Source organism: Pleurodeles waltl, chromosome 2_2, assembly GCF_031143425.1.
Source record: "Pleurodeles waltl isolate 20211129_DDA chromosome 2_2, aPleWal1.hap1.20221129, whole genome shotgun sequence".
Classification (NCBI taxonomy): domain Eukaryota; kingdom Metazoa; phylum Chordata; class Amphibia; order Caudata; family Salamandridae; genus Pleurodeles; species Pleurodeles waltl.
The window spans coordinates 990,567,431-990,589,700 of NC_090439.1; the positions used below are offsets into that span (position 1 = coordinate 990,567,431).

The following is a 22,270-nucleotide window of genomic DNA, read 5'->3' on the forward strand; positions in this document are numbered from 1 at the left end:
GCTTTTGATGACCTGGCTTCAGCATGCCCAGTGGCTTCCAGTCATTTTGCAGCTGGTCATGCTGAAATGTGTCAGTGGCCTGATGTCTTAGGGCCAGATGTAGCAACCGGTTTGCATGTCGCAAACTGCGAAAAACGCAGTTTGCGACATGCAAAACAGCCATCGCGATGCTGATTCACATTTTGCGAGTTGGTACCGACTCGCAAAATATGAATCTGACTCGCAAATAGGAAGGGGTGTTCCCTTTCTATTTGCGACTCGCACCGCGATGTAGAATTGCTTTGTGACCGCGAAAGCGGTCGCAAAGCAATTTGCAGTTAACACCCACTTGAAGTGGGTGGTAACTCATTCGCAAACGGGAAGGGGTCCCCATGGGACCCCTTCCCCTTTGTGAATGTCGCTGAAAATATTTTTTCAGAGCAGGCAGTGGTCCAATGGGCCACTGCCTACTCTGAAAAAATTAAACCAAATGGTTTCATTATTTTTTTGAATTGCAACTCGTTTTCCTTTAAGGAAAACGGGCTGCAATTCAAAAAAAAAAAAAAAACGGCTTTATTAAAAACGCAGTCGCAGACATGGAGGTCTGCTTTCTCCAGCAGGCCACCATCCCTGTGAGTGCAGGGACTCGCTATGGGGTCGCAATTTGCGCCCCACCTCATTAATATTCATGAGGTGTGTCTTTGCGACCGCATAGCGAGTCGCAGAAGGTGTCTGAGACACCTTTCTGCATACACTTTTGCGAGTTGCAAATTGCGAGTCGGTATGACTCGCAATTTGCAACTCGCAAAATTTTCCGTACCTACATCAGGCCCTTATGTTCATCTTGCTGCCCTGCTACCGCTGGTATTCAGCATATCTGGTGATTACTTGTGATCCTTTCACTGGTTGCCAGTGACAACTATTGGCAAAGGGGATCGATCTGGCTTTCATTTCAAAGTGTAGGCCACATTTATTTGCTTAGTCAGTACTTGATGTAACTATCACTGATAACCTCTCTGGACAAGTATTAGTTCTCCAAAACTTGGGCTTGTAACCTATCTCTTCCTTCTCTGAAGGGTTTAGAGTGGAGGGAATGAGGTCTTATTTACATAAAATTAGACCATTTGGTTGAGGTATTGCAAGAGCTGTTGGATATCAAGGACTTGAAGGTATGGGATTTTATGTTCCTGTGATGGGTCACTGTATGACTTCGAGAAAGTACTTGCATCAGTATCTCCATCTGAATGACTTGGAACATGATTAACCTCTTATTTAACATAGTGGTCACCAAAAAGATAAGAATATGTGGTTACTTAGTTCTTTTTCATTTGTACAATTTTAATATTGTTAAGTTTGGTGTGAAGGCAAAAATGGTTTGTTTACTTTATTGATGTCAATTATGGCTTTCACATTTGCAAGATAAGACTTATGTAACATTGGTTCTGTAATGACAGCTTTCCATTGCTTAAAGCATACCTAATTTGAATTTGGAAATGCTACTTGGATTCTCATTTTTCACGTTTGTACTTTTAAAAATGTATCTTTACCTCCGCCATTAGTGAAAACTGTTGTTCAGTGGTTGTGGTACATCTAATCAAGAAGGGTCAATGATGAAAGAAGATATGTAGCCCGCTATGCATAGTAAAACAATTGTTACACTCTTTGAAACTGGAAATGTATCTAAGACTTTTAGAGTTGATAAACATAGAGTCTGAAACTCATGTTCTGCCACCCACATCAGGTGGACGATAAGGTCTTCCAACTGTGTTAGACACAGGCTCTTTGAAAACAACGAGAATCATATTGGGGCCTTCAAGAGTAGGTAGCCCAGTCCCAAATTCTCCTAGCATGCATTCCTAAAATCTGTAATTCTATGTTTCCTGGACAGCTCTCTAGGAACAAGCAGATCTTTTGTGTCCTTATACAACTATCTTGTGTGAGAAGCTGGCTCTTTATATACTATATCAAAATTAGATATATCGGGTGAAAAGAACAGGGGTTCCCTCACTAGTGGACAGGGGCGTGCTCTAGCAATCCCAAGGTGCTCTTTTAGGGGGTAATGTGGTCAATCAGTCTTCGGCTTATCAAAGAGGAGCGTTGGACATCTTCAAATACACACAGTCAATAAATAAGTCACACCATTTAATAAGAAGATCCACACCGATTTACAAAAATAACATATATCTTTATGTTCGATGGCATGTGTAGCTGCAGATACACATGCTATGCATAGTCTGCCATCTAGTGTTGGGCTCGGAGTGTTACAAGTTGTTTTTCTTCAAAGAAGTGTTTTCGAGTCACGGGATCGAGTGACTCTTCCTCTTCGGCTTCATTGCGCATGGGCATCGACTCCATGTTAGATTGTTTTCTTTCCGCCATCGGGTTCCGACGTGTTTCTTTTCGCTCCGATAGTTCGAGTCGGAAAAGTTTTTAAAGCTCTCTAATTCTTGTCGGTATTGTTTTGATCGCGTACCATCTTCTATCGACGCTTCAGTACCGTCGGGCCAAACATCTTTACTCGCCCTTCGAGGCGCCCGCGCCCAACTTTGGCCTGGTCGGGCCGCCCGCGTGGAAGCCTCATGGACCGGACCCCATTCCGCTTTTGTCCTCGGTGCCACGCAAAATTTCCCTACACAGACCAACATCTCGTCTGTAATCTCTGCCTTTCCCCAGACCATCGGGAAGAAAATTGCGAGGCCTGCAGATCCTTCCGTTCCAAGAAGATGCTCCAAGACAGAAGAGCACAGAGACTCGAGATGTCATCCAAATCACGAACGTCTTGACGTAGAAGAGGAGGAGATCATGCACACGGCTGTCTCCGTTCGAGGATCCGACTCTGAGCAGGAGTCCGAGGAGGACAGGCCGGTCACAGCAGGACAGCACGTGAGTACGCCTGCCCCTGTCCCAGCCAAGCCCGAACATAAGGCCTTGGGAACGCCACTGCCGGAAGGCCATGGCTCGACCCGTAAAAAGACCTTCTGTGAGCAACCCACAACTTTGGCACCGAAAAAGGCCATGCCACTCAAGCCTTCGAACTCGAGCCGAGGCTCTGTCTCCGAGCCCACCAAGCATCGATCCTTTGAGTCGAAACCTCGAAAATCATTTTCTGAGCTGAGGCCATCATCCACCCCAAGCCTTTCGATACCAAAAAAACCAGCTTGGGAGCCGAAAAGGCTAATTTATATGGAGGAGCATGGACTTTCGCAAGCACTCAAAGAAAGCCATAAAATGACTGAGGAACACTCACAAATGGAGGCAGTAGATGAAAGGCAAGCCAGGATTCACATCCACAAAGACACTGGCAGAATTATAACAGCACCTCCTCTAAAGCCTAAGAGGAAATTAGCCTTTGAAGAAGAATTGGACACTGCTCTGCCACCAGCTAAAGTGCCAAGAACCAAAGAGAAACCTCCACGTCCTCAATTTTCTCCTCCTCACTCTCCTCATTTGCTTATCTCTCCCCCTACTAGTCCCACACCTGTGCAATCTCCTGTACATTCATTTGATTCACAGCACGACAATGTGGATCCATGGGATCTTTATGATCCAGATCCCATTCCAGATAACAACCCAGACTGGTATCCCTCTAAGCCATCACCACCAGAGGATAGTACAGGCTACACTCAGGTCATAGCTAGGGCGGCATCCTATCACAATGTCGCCATGCACACTGAGCCGTTAGAGGATGACATCCTTTTTAATACACTCTCCTCTACACATACCACCTATCAGTCGCTTCCGATGCTCCTAGGCATGTTAAAGCATGCAGACCAAATATTCAAGGAGCCAGTTAAGACTAGAATAATTACTCCTAGGGTGGAGAAAAAATATAAACCACCTCCCTCTGATCCTGCCTTTATCACACAACAATTGCCTCCGGACTCTGTCGTGGGAAGTGCAGCCAGAAAAAAAGCCAACTCGCCGTCATCAGGGGATGCATCCCCACCAGACACGGAGAGCAGAAAGTTTGATGCTGCGGGCAAAAGGGTGGCATCTCAGGCAGCCAACCAGTGGAGGATAGCCAACTCACAGACATTGTTGGCTAGATATGATAGAGCCCACTGGGATGAGATGAAAGTAATAATACAACATCTCCCCAAAGAACAACAGAAAAGGGCGGAACAAATAGTTGAGGAAGGGCAAGCTATCACAAACAATCAGATCAGATCATGTCAGCCTTAGATTCTGCAGACACAGCAGCTAGAACAATCAACACTGCTGTCACCATAAGAAGACACGCATGGCTTAGGTCTTCAGGATTTAAGCCTGAAATACAACAGGCTGTCCTCAATATGCCGTTTAACCAAAAACAGCTTTTTGGACCGGAGGTAGACACGACTATTGAAAAAATGAAAAAAGATTTGGACACAGCTAAAGCCATGGGTGCTTTGTATACAACACAATACAGGGGATCCTTTCGTAAGCCCCAGTACAGAGGTGGATTTAAATACCTGAGGCATCCACCTCACGAACAAAGTCAGCCTACCAACCTCAATATCAAAGAGGTGGTTTCAAAAGCACTTGCAGAGGCCAGTACCCCAGAGGCAGGGGAAAACATCAGTCAACAAAACAAGCCTCACAACAGCCAAAGCAGTGACTTGATCCATCCCTTCCCAACTCACACCTCACCTGTGGGAGGAAGACTGCATAGATTCCACAACAATTGGCTACCCATCACAACAGACAACTGGGTATTATCAATTATCTTCAATGGCTATTGCATAGAATTGGCACAAACTCCACCAAATATTCCACCAAAACCACACAACCTCTCCACACGACATATCGCCCTGTTGCAAGAGGAAGTAAAATCTCTATTACTCAAACAAGCAATAGAGCCAGTGCCACAAAATCAGCTAGGTACAGGAGTTTTACCCACTGTATTTCCTCATTCCCAAGAAGGACAGAACTTTAAGGCCAATATTAGATCTCAGAACCCTCAATCTTTACATCCTGTCAGAACACTTTCACATGGTAACACTACAGGATGTTGTCCCACTACTTTAACAGCACAATTTCATGGCAACATTAGACCTCAAAGATGCGTATTTTCACATACCCATCCATCCAGTGCACAGAAAATATCTCAGGTTTGTGATTCAAGGAAAGATTATCAGTTCAAGGTGTTACCCTTCGGAATAACAACTGCTCCCAGAGTATATACAAAATGCCTGGCAGTAGTTGCAGCCTACCAAAGAAGGCAACACATTCATGTCTTCCCATATCTCGACGATTGGCTAATAAAATCCAACAGTCATACGCAGTGTCAAAACCATACGCATTATGTAATACAAACCCTACTCAACCTAGGGTTCTCCATAAACTACCAAAAATCACACCTACAACCTGTACAAATTCAGCAGTATTTAGGAACCACACTAAATACGCAAACAGCGCTTGGAAGCCCAAATCCACAAAGAATACAAGCATTTCGCAATATATTGCCACAAATACAGCCAGCCCAACAGCACACTGTCAAATTCGTCATGAAACTGTTGGGCATGATGGCATCCTGTATCACCATTGTCCCACATGCAAGACTAAACATGCGGCCTTTACAACAGTGCCTTGCACAGCAATGGTCACAGGCACAGGGTCAACTTCACGATCTAGTGTTGATAGACCGCCATACATGCATATCATTTCAGTGGTGGAATTCCACAAACCTGGACAAAGGGCGGCCATTTCAAGACCCCGTGCCTCAGACCATACTTACAACAGATGCATCAATGATTGGCTGGGGGTCGCACCTCAACAATCACAACATTCAAGGACAATGGGACGCCAAACACAAACAGTTACACATAAATCACCTCGAATTGCTAGCCGTTTTCCTAGCACTCAAAGCTTTTCAGCCTCTTCTCACTTCCAAGAACATCCTTATCAAAACAGACAACATGACAACAATGTATTACCTAAACAAACAAGGAGGGACCCATTCATCCCAACTCTCCCTCCTAGCCCAAATAATTTGGCAATGGGCAATCCACAACAAGATTCACCTGGTAGCACAATACATTTCAGGGATACACAACTAATTGGCAAATATTCTCAGACGAGATCATCAATAAACACACGAGTGGGAGATTCACCATCAAGGGCCAAAATGCCAAAACTTCGCATCCAGGTACCGACATCCCCTATCCAAGGGCAATGCTCTATGGATGAATTGGCCAGGAATATTTAGTTACGCTTTCCCCCCCTCTCCCGCTCATTCCATTTCTAGTCAACAAACTGCGTCAAAACAAGTTCAAACTCATACTCATAGCGCCAACGTGGGCACATCAACCTTGGTACACAACACTATTAGACCTGTCAGTAGTACCACATATCAAACTCCCAAACAGACCAGATCTGTTAACACAAAACAAACAACTGATCAGGCATCCAAATCCTAACATACTCAATCTAGCGATTTAGCTAATGAAGTCATAGAATCTGGGTATCTACAACTACCAACTGAATGTATGGAAGTAATTAAGCAAGCAAGAAAACCCACTACCAGACAGTGCTATGCCAACAAATGGAAAATATTTGTGTATTGCTGTCAATCTAAACAAATTACCCCTCTTTCGTATTTATACAAGACATTGTATGTTATTTGCTTCATTTGCGAAAAGCAAACTTAGCCTTTTCATCCATAAAAAAATACATCTCACTGCAATCTCTGCGTACTTGCAAAATATACAACACAGCTCTTTATTTAGAGTTCCTGTTATCAAAGCCATCATGGAAGGATTAAAACGCATCATTCCACCTAGAACGCCTCCAGTGCCTTCGTGGAATCTAAACATAGTGCTCACACGACTTATGGGTTCACCATTTGAACCTATGCACTCATGTCAGATTCAATACCTAACATGGAAAGTTGCCTTCCTAGTTGCAATTACTTCATTAAGAAGAGTTAGTGAAATCCAAGCTTTCACATTTCAAGAACCGTTCATATAAGTACACAAACATAAAGTTGTACTTCGAACTAACCCTAAATTTCTCCCAAAAGTTATATCACCGTTTCATATCGAACAGTGGAACTACCAGTCTTCTTCCCACAGCCAGACTCTGTAGCAGAAAGAGCCCTGCATACATTAGATATTAAAAGAGCCTTAGGGGGTCATTCTGGTCACCGACCACGGGAGCACCGCCAACAGGCTGGCGGTGCTCCGTCGAGCATTCTGACCGCGGCGGTTCCGCCGCGGTCCGAAACGGAAAGTCGGCGGTCTCCCGCCGACTTTCCGCTGCTCGGGAGAATCCTCCATGGCGGCGGAGCGCGCTCCGCCGCCATGGGGATTCTGACACCCCCTACCGCCATCCTGTTCCTGGCGGGTCTCCCGCCAGGAACAGGATGGCGGTAGGGGGTGCCGTGGGGCCCCTGGGGGCCCCTGCAGTGCCCATGCCAATGGCATGGGCACTGCAGGGGCCCCCGTAAGAGGGCCCCACAAAGTATTTCAGTGTCTGCAAAGCAGACACTGAAATACGCGACGGGTGCAACTGCACCCGTCGCACCTTCCCACTACGCCGGCTCCTTTCGGAGCCGGCGTCCTCGTGGGAAGGTAGATTTGCCCTGGGCTGGCGGGCGGCCTTTTGGCGGCCGCCCGCCAGCCCAGGGCAAATCTCAAAATACCCTCAGCGGTCTTGTGACCGCGGAGCGGTATTTTGTCGGGGGAACATTGGCGGGCGGCCTCCGCCGCCCGCCAATGTTGGAATCACCCCCTTAATGTATTACATAGATAGGACAAAATCATTTAGGAAAACGAAACAGTTTGTTGTGGCGTTCCAAAAACCACATACTGGTAACCCTATTTCAAAACAAGGTTTAGCAAGATGTATAGTAAAATGCATCCAAACATGTTACCTTAAAGCTAAAAGGCAGCTCTTAGTTACACCTAAAGCACATCCCACACGGAAAAAAGGGTTACAATGGCTTTCTTAGGAAATATACCAATGGCCGAAATTTGTAAAGCAGCTACTTGGTCAACACCACATAGGTTTACCAAACATTACTGTATAGATGTGTTAGCAACACAGCAGGCCACAGTAGGTCAAGCCGTACTAAGAACATTATTTCAAACAACTTCAACTCCTACAGGCTAACCACCGCTTTTATGGGAGGAAAAACTGCTTTGTAGTCTATGCATAGCATGTATATCTGCAGCTACACATGCCATTGAACGGAAAATGTCACTTACCCAGTGTACATCTGTTCGTGGCATGTTCCGCTGCAGATTCACATGCACCCTCACACCTCCCCAGGAGCCTGTAGCCGTTTAAGTTCAACATTCACTTGTACATATGTATATATATATGTATGTATATATATATATGTATATGTATGTATATATATATATATATATATATATATATATATATATATATATATATTCCATTTGCATGGACATCTCTTTTCTTTATACTCTATCACTCCTACCTTACTCTCAGCGGGAAAACAATCTAACATGGAGTTGATGCCCATGCTCGATGGAGCCGAAGAGGAGGAGTCACTCAAACCCGTGACTCAAAAACACTTCTTCGTAGAAAAACAACTTGTAACACTCCAAGCCCAACACTAGATGGCAGACTATGCATAGCATGTGAATTTGCAGCAGAACATGTCACGAACAGATGTACACTGGGTAAGAGACATATGTTTAGGCACCAGAATCAATACAATCAGGTAAGTACGTTTTGCAAGAAAAATCTTTCCAGTTTTAAAAATTCGACACAGTGCAATTTTTGGAAGCTGCAGTGTTATCCTATGGAGGAACAACAAATGCAGCATACAGGTACAGTACAGCTACTTACCGATCAATCTCCTGGACTTAAGGTAAGTATTGGGCAAGGGTCAGGACCACACCAACAGGTCACACCAGGCGGCACTGGGGCGGTCGGGTGTAAAGGTGTAGTGCAATGTTGGGGTGCCCAATGTTAGTCAATGGGGATCAGTCTATTTGGAAAGAGGCTGCAGGGTAGGACTAGGTGTCCAGTTTGGGTGAGCAACTGAGTGGTCTCCGGTCTTTCAATGCTCATTGACGCCAGTGGTCCTCTTCTCCTCGGTCCGGGATGGCCGGGTCCGGAGGGTTTTTGGACCATCTGGTGTCTGTCACAGATGGCCGCCGTGGTGAGGGGACCCACAGAAACAGGCTGCAAGCGTGGACTGGGGGACCAGTCCGGGTGACCCAACAAGTGAACTCAAGTCTCACGAGCCCGGAGGACACAGAGACACCAGTGTCCTCTTCTCCTCATTCTGGTACATCCGGGTGCAGAGGGGCAGTGATTCATTGGGGGTTGCACTCATCGGAGGAGGTTGGGGTTGCGGTTGAGGGGGGCCGGCACAAAGAGACTAGGAATTGGAGTGAAGGTCGAAGTGGGGAAACCCATGGTGGACTTTGACTCTGGAGAGGCTGGGGGCCAAGTTGGCACCGTTGGCCCACTTCAACACGGGCTAGGAGGCTCGGTGCATTGGTGCTCTCCAGTCGCGGTTTTGGCAGTCCGGAGTCCTCTTCAGCAGTTCTTGGGTGCCTATAAGTACGCAGGGGAGCAGCCCCGCCACTCCACGACTCCATAGGAGTTCCCAGGTGCTGGGGTGAAGGCTGGCAGTATTCCCTGGCTTTTGGAAGTTTCAGCAGCTGGTCTTCAGTTCTTGCTTTTGCATCCCTGGAGTGTCCTCCTCCTTCAGGTCAGTGGGATCAGATTTACTGGTACCAGGGGCTCCCCTAAATACTGACTTTAAAGCATTTCTGGGAGTGTAGGGTAGTGTCCAATAGGCTACTTACCCTTTGGGGTCACTACACCCCCATATGACCACTTTCTGTGGCAAGTGGGCATAACCCTGCCCCAGAGTTCCTAATTCTGCCAAAACCAAGATTTCTAAATGTAGTGTCCACACCAGGCAGTTCACCTGACTACTAATGTTCCCACCTGCCCAGGTATCAAATAGACCCTGGGGCAAGAGGATTGGCATCTCTCCTTTGAGTGAAGCCAGATCTGCATACCAACGGCGGTGGGCTTCTTAAAAAAAAACCTGCCTTGGAATGCAGATTTGCAGGTCATCCTGTTGGGTGGGGGGGGGGGGGTGTAAACACCTCTCCTAGAGCAGGCTTTGTTTCTGACCGGCCAAGAGCAAAGGCTCTCATCCTTGGAGGTCAGAAACCTGTCTCGTGGTGGCAGGCTTGCTAAAGCTAGTCAATTTCCTCACTGGTGGTTGGTAGGTTTTCATGGGGCACCTCCAAGGTTCCCTCTGGGTGTATGTATTAATAAATCTTTCATTGGCATCAGTGAGGGTTTATTAATATGACGTGCATGATACCAAACATCCCTATTTTCAGTGGAGCCATCATGTGGCTGGGAAACTGGTATTGACCAGTGTTCTGCGCACGTACTTAAAATGGCTTCCCTGTTCACTCACTATGTCTAAGAATCGACAAAGACATAGCAGGGGCATATCTACATGTGTAGATATGCCCTCACATGTAATATAATGCACCCTGCCTTAGGTCTGTAACACCTGCTGTAGAGGTGACTTACATATATAGCATTCAGTGTTAGGGGACAGGGGGTGCATGCTGTTTGCCATGTTGTGTTTTCACTTTTAGCTGCACCAAAACATGCAGCCCTCCATGCCTGTCTGCATCTGCTAGGTGAGGGGTCCCTGGGGGTGGCACGATACATGCTGCAGTCCTTGAGGACTCTCTTTGGTACCCATGGCCTAGGTACCAGGGGTATCATTTACTGGGGATTTGCAGAGGGGTCCAGAGAATTGCCATTTGGGGAACAATCGCACAGTTTTAGGGAAAAAGTTCTGACACTCGGGCCTGTTTAGCAGGAACCCAGTGCACTTTCAGTCAAAATTGCATCATGTACCAGGCAAAAAGTGGGGGTGACTATGTCAGTAAAGGGCACTTACCAACATCTTGCAAATGTAGGACTACTAGGGCCATATGTGCAGCAGGAATAGGAACCTGGAGATCCAAAACCCAATAAAGATTCAGTGATCAAGTCAGTCTTAATCCATGTGGCTTTACTACCTGATGAATAGTTTTACTCTGGCAACAAACCCCATAAACTGATTATGTCTTCAACCTCCTCAACTAGAAATGATTGCTCTGGAAAGCTCCATACCAGCTAACTGTCCCTCATGGAAAAGAACCGATTGTCCCCTTACTTAATATATGTTTCAGGAGACTACCACCAAGGCTATGAATGATGTTTCATTACTGAAACTAAAAAAACAGAAAATACCACTATTTCCCAGTTATATTTGAGGTCTCTTCAGGTGGAAAAACCATTCATGTGTAAACAAAAACATGTTGATATTAATTGCTCATTGACAATTGCCTAAAACCTTACAGAAAATGAAGAAGTGTAACAACGCTATACCATGCAATCCAAAGATCTGTAAATCAGAATCGGACATTCCCTTAGAAGATATATGTCTTTGACGTTCTAAAGTACACATCAAATCATTCTTTTAGAGAGTACATTTGCCCTACCCAATGTCAAAAACCTATAATTTTGTTCTTGATAAATTTCAGAAAAGGAGAAATTGTCCTGACAAAACACCAGTTCCTGCCAACTTGAATAAAATATACTCATTGGATGGAATTCACAGGTGCATGTTTGAGAACTTTAAAAAGTGTCCTACTCATATCAGACTAATGTCTCTATAGATCTCCTTTCCTTCTCGCTAGCTTTGACTCTTTTGAAACAGCCTGTTCTTCATAAAAGAACTATTAGTCTCCATCTTCAAGCTATTGTAAAGAACCATCCTGAAAACACCTCCCATTTGTACTGCTATCAACAACTTTTGAACCATTATAAACCTTTGCTAAAAAGCAAAGTCAGTGAAAGAGATGCACACCCAAAAATCCAGATACAGATGGGATTGTGTTACAAAAATAGCTTTTTCACAAGCCATTGATCATACCCTAGGTATAACAGACATTAGCTACATTTACCTACCTACTTCATCCTGTTTAATGTCTCTGCAGCATTCAACATAGTGGATCATGAAATCTTAATGAGTGCCATGTGGACCGACACCAGAATCATTCTTAAAGTTTGTAAAATGGTGTTTATATTTCCTGCATCAACTGACTTAACTTCTCAACACAGAGGATGCATTGCTGTCCTCTGTGCCAGTACCAGTACCAGTCTGAATCCTCAGAACTTTGACCTATCTTGCCATTATGATCACGTTAATATCCATGCCTTTCAGTCTCTACTTGGAACATTAGTTGCTGTGATTGGTACATTAATATGCGGATGACTAACAAACATCCTACAAGGCATAGCAACACTTATTCAAGTAAAAGCCATCAAAATCTGAGTAGCCAGCCCTCCACATTTTCTTGAGATAATTGATCTGTTGCACTCCTACTAGGTAGGTCAGTATGGGCTATTTTCTTTACATTTCTTTCTGTGTTCTTATCGATTTTAAGAAATGGTTTGGTGAATAGAAATGTATTTAAAGTTCAGTGTAGGAAGGCAGTGGAGTATTATTATATGCAAAGCTTGGATACTTGCTTCTTGTGTTGATAAGTTGTGGTCGTTGGTAAAACACTGCTCTGTGATGTAATTCCTTCAATTCTAGCAATTGCCTTGCATTCATCTCTTCACTATTATTAAGTGATATGCAAATGTTATAATGTTTTTTTGTTGTTGTTGATATTTTGATTGATATGTGGAATTTGCTACAAGTGCTTAGGATTGCTAGTTTATCTGACTAAACTATCTTGATACTTCACTAAGCATTTCCAGTAGGCTTAGTAATCATGTTTTTTTATTTTTCAGCTTGCCAATGTGTTAGAGATAGATTTATCACTAGTAAAGGTATGTATTCTGGTAAACATTTTGAAGCTCATGGTCTCTGGATGCTTTCCTCTGCGAGTTTAATTTTATTATTGTTATTGTTTTTTTGATATGGGCTCTCAATGGACAGATATTGTAGGAATATTGTTTTTCTTTTTGCTACTTTAAAAATGTGTATGCTGCAAAACCACCTTTCATTTGCATATTTTTATAAGAATCCTTTTCCCCCCCAGAATGCAGTTTCGATGTATTGTCGTCTGGGTTTTGCACACAAAAAAGGACAAGTAATCAATCCCGATCAGCTCCATCCATCCTGGAGGAATGTTCCATCTCTTAACAAACTAAAGTAACTATTGTGAAAATGTTTCTTTTCTTTTACGTAGAGGGAACTTTAAATTCAAACTACCCATGTATTTGCAAATACTTCCATAATCAGTTTTCCATCTCTTAAACATACATTAAAAAGATCCAAGTGAATTAATTGGCATACCCATTTGTATAGCAAAGTATAGTATTGAGTCAATTTGCTTTTAAAAGTTTAGGTGTCTCTCAAAGCCCAGAACAATATTTGGGATGATTAGTAATTTCCTTTCAACGTTGTTTATATGCTTTCACAAGTCTTAAAAATTATTTTATTGTGTAATGATAAGTTGGGTCATTTTTTCTACTGTAGTGGAGTACTTGTCCTTCAGAATGGGTGACTTCCTCTGCATTTCTTTTTCATATTTAGGCATTGCACTGCATAAATCTTATTAATTTCAGGGTGGAGAGTGTTGAGACGATCCAGTAGATATCCATGACTGGGCACTTGGCTGTTCTACAAATGCTGCATTTTGAGAGAAGTCTCAACAGATGGCCATTTTGCATGACCTCTTGGATTATTACCAAAGAAGTACCTGGCCCCAATATGTGCTATCCCCATAATCTGTAAGGAAGCACAAACTAATAACCTTTTGCTTGCTGGACTGAGAACTTTGTAACTATGTGCCAGTGGCCTGTATTTGGGTTTTGCATTGCAATCAGGAAATGGCTTCCACACAAGACCTAATATTTGCTGGTTCGTAAGGATGTTCTGAGCTTGGTTGTGTTACGTAGTGAGTGTTTTAAGAACCTAAAGTTGGTTGACCAGTTGTTGGTGCTCTGCTTTATATTGGGTGCTTTCTGACTTTACAAAACATAGGGGCCTTCCACGTTTACTGATCAATTATTTCTAAGTGATCTTGAGCAGAGGTAGTCACGTATGGTCCCGTGCTTTAGTGAAAACTGTGCTTGAGTGCAAACCTTTATTCCAGTGAAATGAAGACATGCTTACATGTTGAAAACACCACATAATCTTGTTAGCTTGCCTTCTGTGTCCACATAACCTCCTGTAAGGCTTGTGTTTGTATTACTGTCATCACTCTTAATTATTTGTTGTTATGCTGATGCAAAAAAGACACAGTTCCTCAAGTTCCTGCAGATCTGTTAGAGATGTTGTATCTTTGTATAAAAATATTTGCAATATTGATTACCCCATTGGTTTTTAGCCTAAGTACTGCATTTTCATAGTTGTGTATTTTGCAGAGTTAGTATCCAAATATTGCTGATGGGCGTTCATTTGTTTTCCACTAGGACCACTATGGATCCCCAGAAGATGCTTCTTTCTTGGGAGAGTGTGGAGAACAGTCCTGTTCTGGAGGTGTCATCAGCCACAGATACTGATACGAACAGTCAGGAAGACCAAGGTTAACTTGAAATTAAAGATTATTCTTCTTAAATGTAAAGGGCTTGAACTAAGTGATGTAGTGTGATCATGTCTCATGGCTTGCCTGTCTCACGGCTCTGTGTGTTTTGTAGTGTCACTGTATATCCTATGACAAACATATCCACTACATTGACATATTGCTATCCTGTGAAGAAAGTATATAATGTATGTGTGAAGTTAAGAAAAGTGTATATTTACTTACAGTGTAGCAGTAGATCAATATCATGGAGGAGATACTATTGTAGTTGAATATTAACCTCCATACTGTCATGCAACCAGCAGATCACTTTCTGTGCTCCTTAAGTTCCAGCAATTTCATAGATCTATACCCATGTTATTTATGTAAGTGGGGTTTGACATCTCATTTTTTCACTTATTCATTATATTTGTAGGCCAACTACTAGTCCATTGACTGGCTTTTGTGTTGTCTCAAGATTAGCGGTAGGTTGTTGGAACCCTATTGACCTTAGTTTTTGCACCAAGATTCTGGCTGCACGGTAGTTGCTCTGAGTTAATCTTGCATCAGTTTGTGTTATTTGCACGTTTAAATATTATTTAATTTTCTAAGAAATCCCTGGACCACAGGCTAAGAACTGCGTTCGTAGTCTATTGTATGTTAACCTACCTTATGCCATAAAGATCAAAGAAACCATGTACTTATCATCTTTCTTCAATCCCAGAAGAGATCGTCTTTACTTATGCTATATAACTGATTGCTTCATCCATTTTGGCCAACTCCTAAAAATATAAAAAAAAAATTATCATCATAATTGTATTTAGTTTTGCAGCAACCAAAGCACTGAAACAGCCCTCATCACAGCCACAGAGCACATCTGTGCCTTACTTCAGCGAAGTGAGACTGCTGCTCTCATCCTCCCTGACCTCTCTGTGGCATTCGACACATCTCGCACCATGCGCTTATTGCCAGACTTCACCACATCGGAATCCAGGGGAGAGCACTCAAGTGGATCTCATCCTTCTCCGCAGGAGGAACCCAATGAGTATGCCTCCCACCCTTTACCTTCTAACCCAAGGAAATCATTTTCAGAGTCCCACAAGGTTCGTTTCTAAGCCCCACCCTTTTCAACACTTGTATGACACCGCTGGCCAACATCGTCAGATCCCACGAACCCAACATCATCTTTTACGCCAACGACACTCAACACATCCTCTTTCTCTCAGAAGATCCCACCAACACCTGGAACAACTTCCACAATTGCATGACCAGTGTTGCAGACCAGATGAAGGAAAACTACCTTAACCTCAACTCCAACAAGACAGGAGTGCTGATCTTCAGAAACAAGAACTTCTACTGGGACTCCTGTTGCTGGCCCTTAGAGCTCGGCCCCACATCCACCCCGACTGAGCGCACCAGAAACCTCAGAATCATCCTCAACATCAACCGTGCCATGGCTTCACAAGTCAACGCAGTCACATCTGCCTTCTTTTTCATCCTGCTCATGTTACCAAATTTTTCAAGCGGCGTGCCTAGGACTTGAGGTGCACCTTCACCCATGCCCTCATCAAAACAGGCTGGACTACAACAATTACCTCTATGCAGAAATACCAGCCCACCTCCTCCAAAGATTGCAGACCACCCGAACTCTGCAGCCAGACTCATCCTGGACCTCCCTGGAAGTATCCTCATCACTCCCTACCTAAGGCAGCTGCACTGGCTTCTGGTCCAGAAACGTTGCCAGTTCATGCTCCTCACACAGACATTCAAGGCTATGTACAACACTGAACCATTGTATCTCAACCACTGGCTAAACTTATGTTAACCCACCAGACACCTTTGCTGTGCCTCTCTCTCACCCGTGTCCCCGCCTACTCAGCAACAGGGCAGAGGCCGACTATCCTCCCACCAAAGTCTTGGAACGTCCTCCCCCTCCACATCAGGACCTCCTCGTTGCTTCTGGAATTCCGAAAGAAGCTGAAGACTTGGCTCTTCGACTAGCACTCTAGTTCCTTCTTCGACCATTGATATACTCTGTTTCACCTGCTTAACGTCTAGATACCCTCACTGGTGATATGCCGCTCTCTACAAATATACTAACATTACATAACATATCAAATCAACATGTATAAAAGAAACAAATGATTGGTGTGAAAAGAGATTAAAATGTCAATCCTACATGTGTGACCATATCTTTGATTAATATCATGTTACTATTGTAAGGTACGTAACTGGTTTACTCCTAAGTACATAATGCCATGTCACCTTGGCTGCCCAGCTCCTGGGGGGAGCAGCAATCTGTAGAGCAAAATATGTTTGCTGTAGTAAACAGGCCAAAACATTTTTAATATTAAGTACCTGAGACTAGCTATAAGGCAAATATTCACATTTCCAATACCTTCCTGATTGCAAAAGACAGAAAGATAGAGTAGTGCTTTGAAAAGATTGTTAGTCCCATTGTGTAGCTTTTTGTCATTGAAATGGCAAATACATACTGATTCATATTGCAACCTGATTTTTCACAACAAATCTCAGCTTTTGTTGAAATTTGTACTAATATGTTCTTGTTATGCACTTGTCTGCACTGTTCCAGTCTCTAGGTCTTTATTATAACCACTACATTTTGATATGTTGTTTTTTCCTATACTGAAAATTTAATGAAGCTTATTGAAAGAAAAGAAAACAGGTGTCTCATTAAGTGATATGTTTTACTTTAACAGCTGACACTGCCAGTGTGAGCAGCCTTAATCTTTCAAGTGGGCATACAAAACGGATTGCATTCCTGTTTGATTCAACACTCACTGCCTTCCTAATGATGGGGAACCTATCACCCGTGAGTATACGTGTTACACTTTATATAGCCATTAGAAAAATAAACACACTCAAGTTCCTTTACTGACATTACACAAAAGAGGTAAAAAAATATGAGCATTTCCAATAGATCATTAAATCTTTCGCACGGAAACCATGGAATGCCAGCTCCATTAGTTGCTATCTAGTCTAGTCTAGTCTTCTGTGAGATTTATTTACATCTCTTGACTAGCTACTATTACAAGCTTTTTTTCTCAGTTCTGTCTATGTTTGCTATTATTTCAATACCAGTAGATGAATGCCCAGTATATTTTTGTCTTAGTTCTCATTCATGCTATTCTTATTTATGATCTACATCCACCCCAAACCAATTTAAGCCGGGTAAAGCATCACACACTTTTCTTCAGCTCCTGTGGCAGGCACGAACAACTGACCACTGGCATCCCATTGCCAAGGGTACTATTGCACCACAAACATTAAGCCAAAACCTAATTTGTAGCATAGTCGAGCATTCAAGCCCTTAATGCAGGAGAAGTAAAAGGATTTATGTACAATATGACTCAGCAATGACAAATAGTAAATATTAATGTATATTCCATTGTATTACTTTCCTTTAAACATGAATGGACTACATTTTACAATCGGAAAAATGCAGACTATTAAAAAAAAATAAGGAAAATAAATCTAAAGGTTTTAATATAAGATACGGCCCCACATTTCCTCTTGCACTTGAATGTTGATAAATGTTAAATTAATTGTTATTTCAAATGGGTTCAATTATATTTTATAAATAAATTGCTGGGCCAAGACACTTTGACGCTGCCCAGTACTTCATATCCCTGGCTATGCTTTCAAGGTTTCTACTATTTTGGTTGTTTTGCCATCTGTGCTTGGTTTACTTACAACAGTACAGGGTTGACCAAGACAACCCATGAGTGTTTGCACAAAGGTGCATCAATTGTCCAATAAAGCTAAGTGAACTATGGTCCACAGTTGAAGTAAAGCTAATGGCTTTCATTGTGCTGATCTGGCTCAGTGGCACTGTTAAATGTTTGCTGAAATATCACTGTGTATCATGCAGGTCGCATGTTCTAATGCCCATAACATAGGTTTGATGGGCTAAAACACCTGCTGCGTAAGCGTGTATAACTTTAACACTTACAACATTGTTATGTCAGAAGCATCTCAAACTTTAAGTGCTGGCATCGTTTTAAAACCAGATTACAGAGTAGCTGGTAATAGCAAACTGTTATTGTTTACATTACACTGTTTTATTGCATTGCACATATTTGCAATTTGAAATGCATTGAGATGCAGCAATTTACATACAATCACTTACTATTTAGTCATGTGCCACAACTTGCATTAGAACACAGTTGCCCTGGTCCCAAGGTCAAATTAGTACATTTCTGTATGGCTATAATAAAAACGTTTTCACAGATTAGTAGATAGGACACAGGGGCCTCTGTGCCATAAACATCTTACCTATTCCACTGCTCTACACTCTACCAGGAGATACAGGTGCCTTTTTACATTCAACAGTATGGATTGTTTGCAACAACAAAAAAGACATAAAATATGTATACACACACACATCCTAATTATAATCTGAAAATCTGGGTTGTTTGCTAAGGAGGGACAGTTGAGAGGTATTCACAGGTACATAGTGTATTCTAAGCATGTTCCTACTTACCTCTATAAAAACAACCGTGCAATGAGCGATTTTGTGTACTTTGGTTCAGGCGTCCCCTTCCATGTCTCACTCTGAAAAAGCATACTAGCTGAGGAAAAAAGATCCATTAATTCTGCTCTTTCTTTGTTCCTCCTCCTAAAAGCAAAGATATGTTGACATTGCATGTCTTTGATTCTCCAAAGACCTGAAAAAAAGAAGCACGTAAAAAATTCTACACCATGAGTTGAAAAGGCAGTAAGCATATTTTAAAATGTGACCGGTTTCTGCAGTATGCCGTTAAAGTTTGTTGCCTCCACACTGGCTAATGATGCATATGCTTTTGTCTGCCTCTTGGTATTTAGAAAGTGGAGCATGGGTCAGTGTGACTGACAATTTCAAGGGCGTGTACATGGGCCTACGGTTTGAGCTCTATTGATCATTGGGGAAACCCAACAGGCACTAGCTTACTCAAATCTTGATTACCCTAGACCTTACATTTGACCCAACAGGATGATGTACAAACACCCATCCTAAAGATAAACCCATGATTATAATCCCTTTTAAAGTAATTTGGTTTTTCATAAAAATACTGTGGTTATGCTGTTATAAAATTACATAACAGTATACCATAGAATGTCTTATTTTCCAGAATTTGAAAAGTCATGCAGTAACCATGTTTGAAGTGGGCAAGCTTTCAGATGAGTCTCTTGACAGTTTTCTTGTGGAGCTTGAAAAGGTAAGGTGATCAAGTCCTAACAGGTTTGTAATGATACATAGTTAAAAACATCTTATATTCATACAGATTTGTTTTACTCTAATACATTCATCTTCTTGAAGTACTTGATCATATGTATTAAGGTATTTCTAAGCCATGCTGCTCCAGCCTACACAGTTTGCTTGTGACTGCTATTGACCCTGCCAAATTCACTTCATCCTAGTTTTGTAATAATTTTGCATATATTCGTTTAACACCACCTGCAGCTTTTGGGACGAATGTAACAGATTTTGTATAGCAGATTAATTTGATCCTGCCAATGAACTCCCCAGGGAGATTCTGCTCTGCAAAAATGACCCACAATTCTTTCAGGGATACCATTTACAGAATATTTTGCATCTTTGAAGGTGGCTCTCCAGTGTCGTGGTATCTTGTTGATACAATATCTGGAATGTAAAACAATTAAGCTGATTTTGTAATTTCTGTAGTTCTTGGTAAATGTCTGACAGTGACACACTGACTTATCCATGTAGCAAGTCACTAACATTATCAAGTTAGATCAAGTAAACTAAGTCAGTATATCCCGACCCTTTCATTTGCTACTCTTTGGTTCTTTGTCTGTCTGAAGGTTGGTTTCTTTTCCCTAGACCACTCAGATTTTTTCTCCTCTTATCATATAAAATCAAATCTCAGTTGTTACTGCTGGCAAAAAACACACATTGTTAAGTTACTCCTATCATAGAGGATAAATTGATCACAAAAACATTTGAAAGTAAAATGTGTAGCATAATAGGAGATAAACTCTGGATAAAAGTTGATAAAATAAAACTTAAACGGCAGGACCAAATAACTGCCCATTTCATGCCTAGAATATAAGCATGTATTGTCACTGCATTATAAGTTGACCGATGCTTATTTGAACACAGCACAGTATTTTAGATCATATAGATCACATTTGACCATCTGAAAAACTGGAAGCAATTACATTTGTGTTGGGGCGGGGAGAGATGTTTAATATATGTAAATGAGTGACAAGTGCATCAAACAAGATAATGTGATATTGTTTTAAAATTGAACAAAAGCAGAGACAAATGTTTTTTAACCAGTAGTTAGTAGAATAGTAATGGAAACTCCTTTGTAGGAAGTGCACTTCTTGGAGGTCTTAAACATAAACATGAATAAAATGTAATGAATTTGTTTGTTATTAATACTGCAAACCAATGCAGGACCATATATCTGAATCCCGGGTCTATTCTCAGTGCATCCTTATGACAGATAATATCTAGCTTATTTATTTTATTTCCATTAGAATGTCCATTTCCTATAAGTGGTCAATCTAAATGTATGTCTGTTAAAGCTTCATGCTTTTATGCTAAATTGTACCTTTATAAATGACTTCTAAAAAGCAAAATGGACCTGTGAGAGTTTGATTCCTTAACATTTTGTGATCTTAAATAAACACATCACAGCTAAACATTGCTCCTGTGTACCTGTCTTTCCTGTGCATTACACTGGGTTAACTGGTCGAAGATGTGGCAATTTTTATGAGAGATATTTAATTTCCTCTCTAATCTACACTTTGATTCGAATGCTACGGTCAGATTTGGGCCCAGTGGGGGCTATTTGGTACCCTGTAGAGATGAGAGATGAGTCTGCCAAGGCTGCATCCCTGCCCCTACGTTATTTTGTTTTATACATAAATAATTTGAAACTATGGCTTAGATGTGCCTCTAATTACTTTTACCCCAGTTCTAGTTTTATTATATGCAGATGATGTTGTTTTGTTTGCTTGTATTCTGAAGAGTTTGAAATTGTGGTTGAAGCATTTACAAACGTTATGCCTGGTTTAGACCTAGCAACCAATTTGAGTAAGTCTACCACTACCTTGAAGAAAACAACATCCTGGACCCATCCCAGTCAGGGATCCGCAGCAACCACAGTACCGAAACCGCCCACATCGCTGCCGCCTCCGACGACATCAGGGCCCTGCTTGACAACGGCGAATCCGCGGCCCTCATCCTCCTGGACTTCTCGGCCGCCTTCAATACCGTCTGCTACCGCATCCTACGCACACTCCTCCACAACGCAGGGATCCGGGACAAAGCTATGGAGTGGACCACCTCCTTCCTCTCCGGCAGAACCCAGAGCGTCCGCATCCCCCCCTTTCCGCTCCGAAGCCTCCAAGATCATCTGCGGCATTCCCCAAGATTCGTCCCTCAGCCCTACACTTTTCAATGTCTACATGGCCCGCTCGCCCGTGTCGCCCAGCTACACAACCTCAACATCATCTCCTATGCCGACGACACCCAACTGACCCTCTCCCTCACCAAGGACCCCCTCACCGCCAAATCCAACTTCCACGAAACAATGAAGGCAGTCACCGAATGGATGAGGAACAGCAAACTGAAGTTGAACTCGGATAACACGGAGGTCCTCATCCTCGGTGCCAACCCCTCAGCCTGGGACGACTCTTGGTGGCCGACCGCTCTGGGAGCAGCCTCAACACCCACCCACCACACATGCAACCTGGGCATCATCCTCGACTCAACACTCTCCATGACCAAGCAAGTCAGCGCCTTCTCCTCATCC

The 22,270-nt window shown here is 42.6% G+C and overlaps 1 protein-coding gene across 1 annotated transcript in view; it reads left to right on the forward strand.

Annotated features, from left to right (window-relative positions):
• The window catches only part of FAM91A1 (family with sequence similarity 91 member A1), a 253,107-nt gene that overhangs the window by 95,376 nt on the left and 135,461 nt on the right, over positions 1 to 22,270 (forward strand). Inside the window, exons 10-14 of the mRNA XM_069220714.1 lie at positions 12,766 to 12,804; positions 13,017 to 13,129; positions 14,395 to 14,507; positions 17,204 to 17,316; positions 19,616 to 19,702. Of these exons, the coding sequence (XP_069076815.1) occupies positions 12,766 to 12,804; positions 13,017 to 13,129; positions 14,395 to 14,507; positions 17,204 to 17,316; positions 19,616 to 19,702 (465 nt within the window). The remainder of the gene's footprint in view (positions 1 to 12,765; positions 12,805 to 13,016; positions 13,130 to 14,394; positions 14,508 to 17,203; positions 17,317 to 19,615; positions 19,703 to 22,270) is intronic.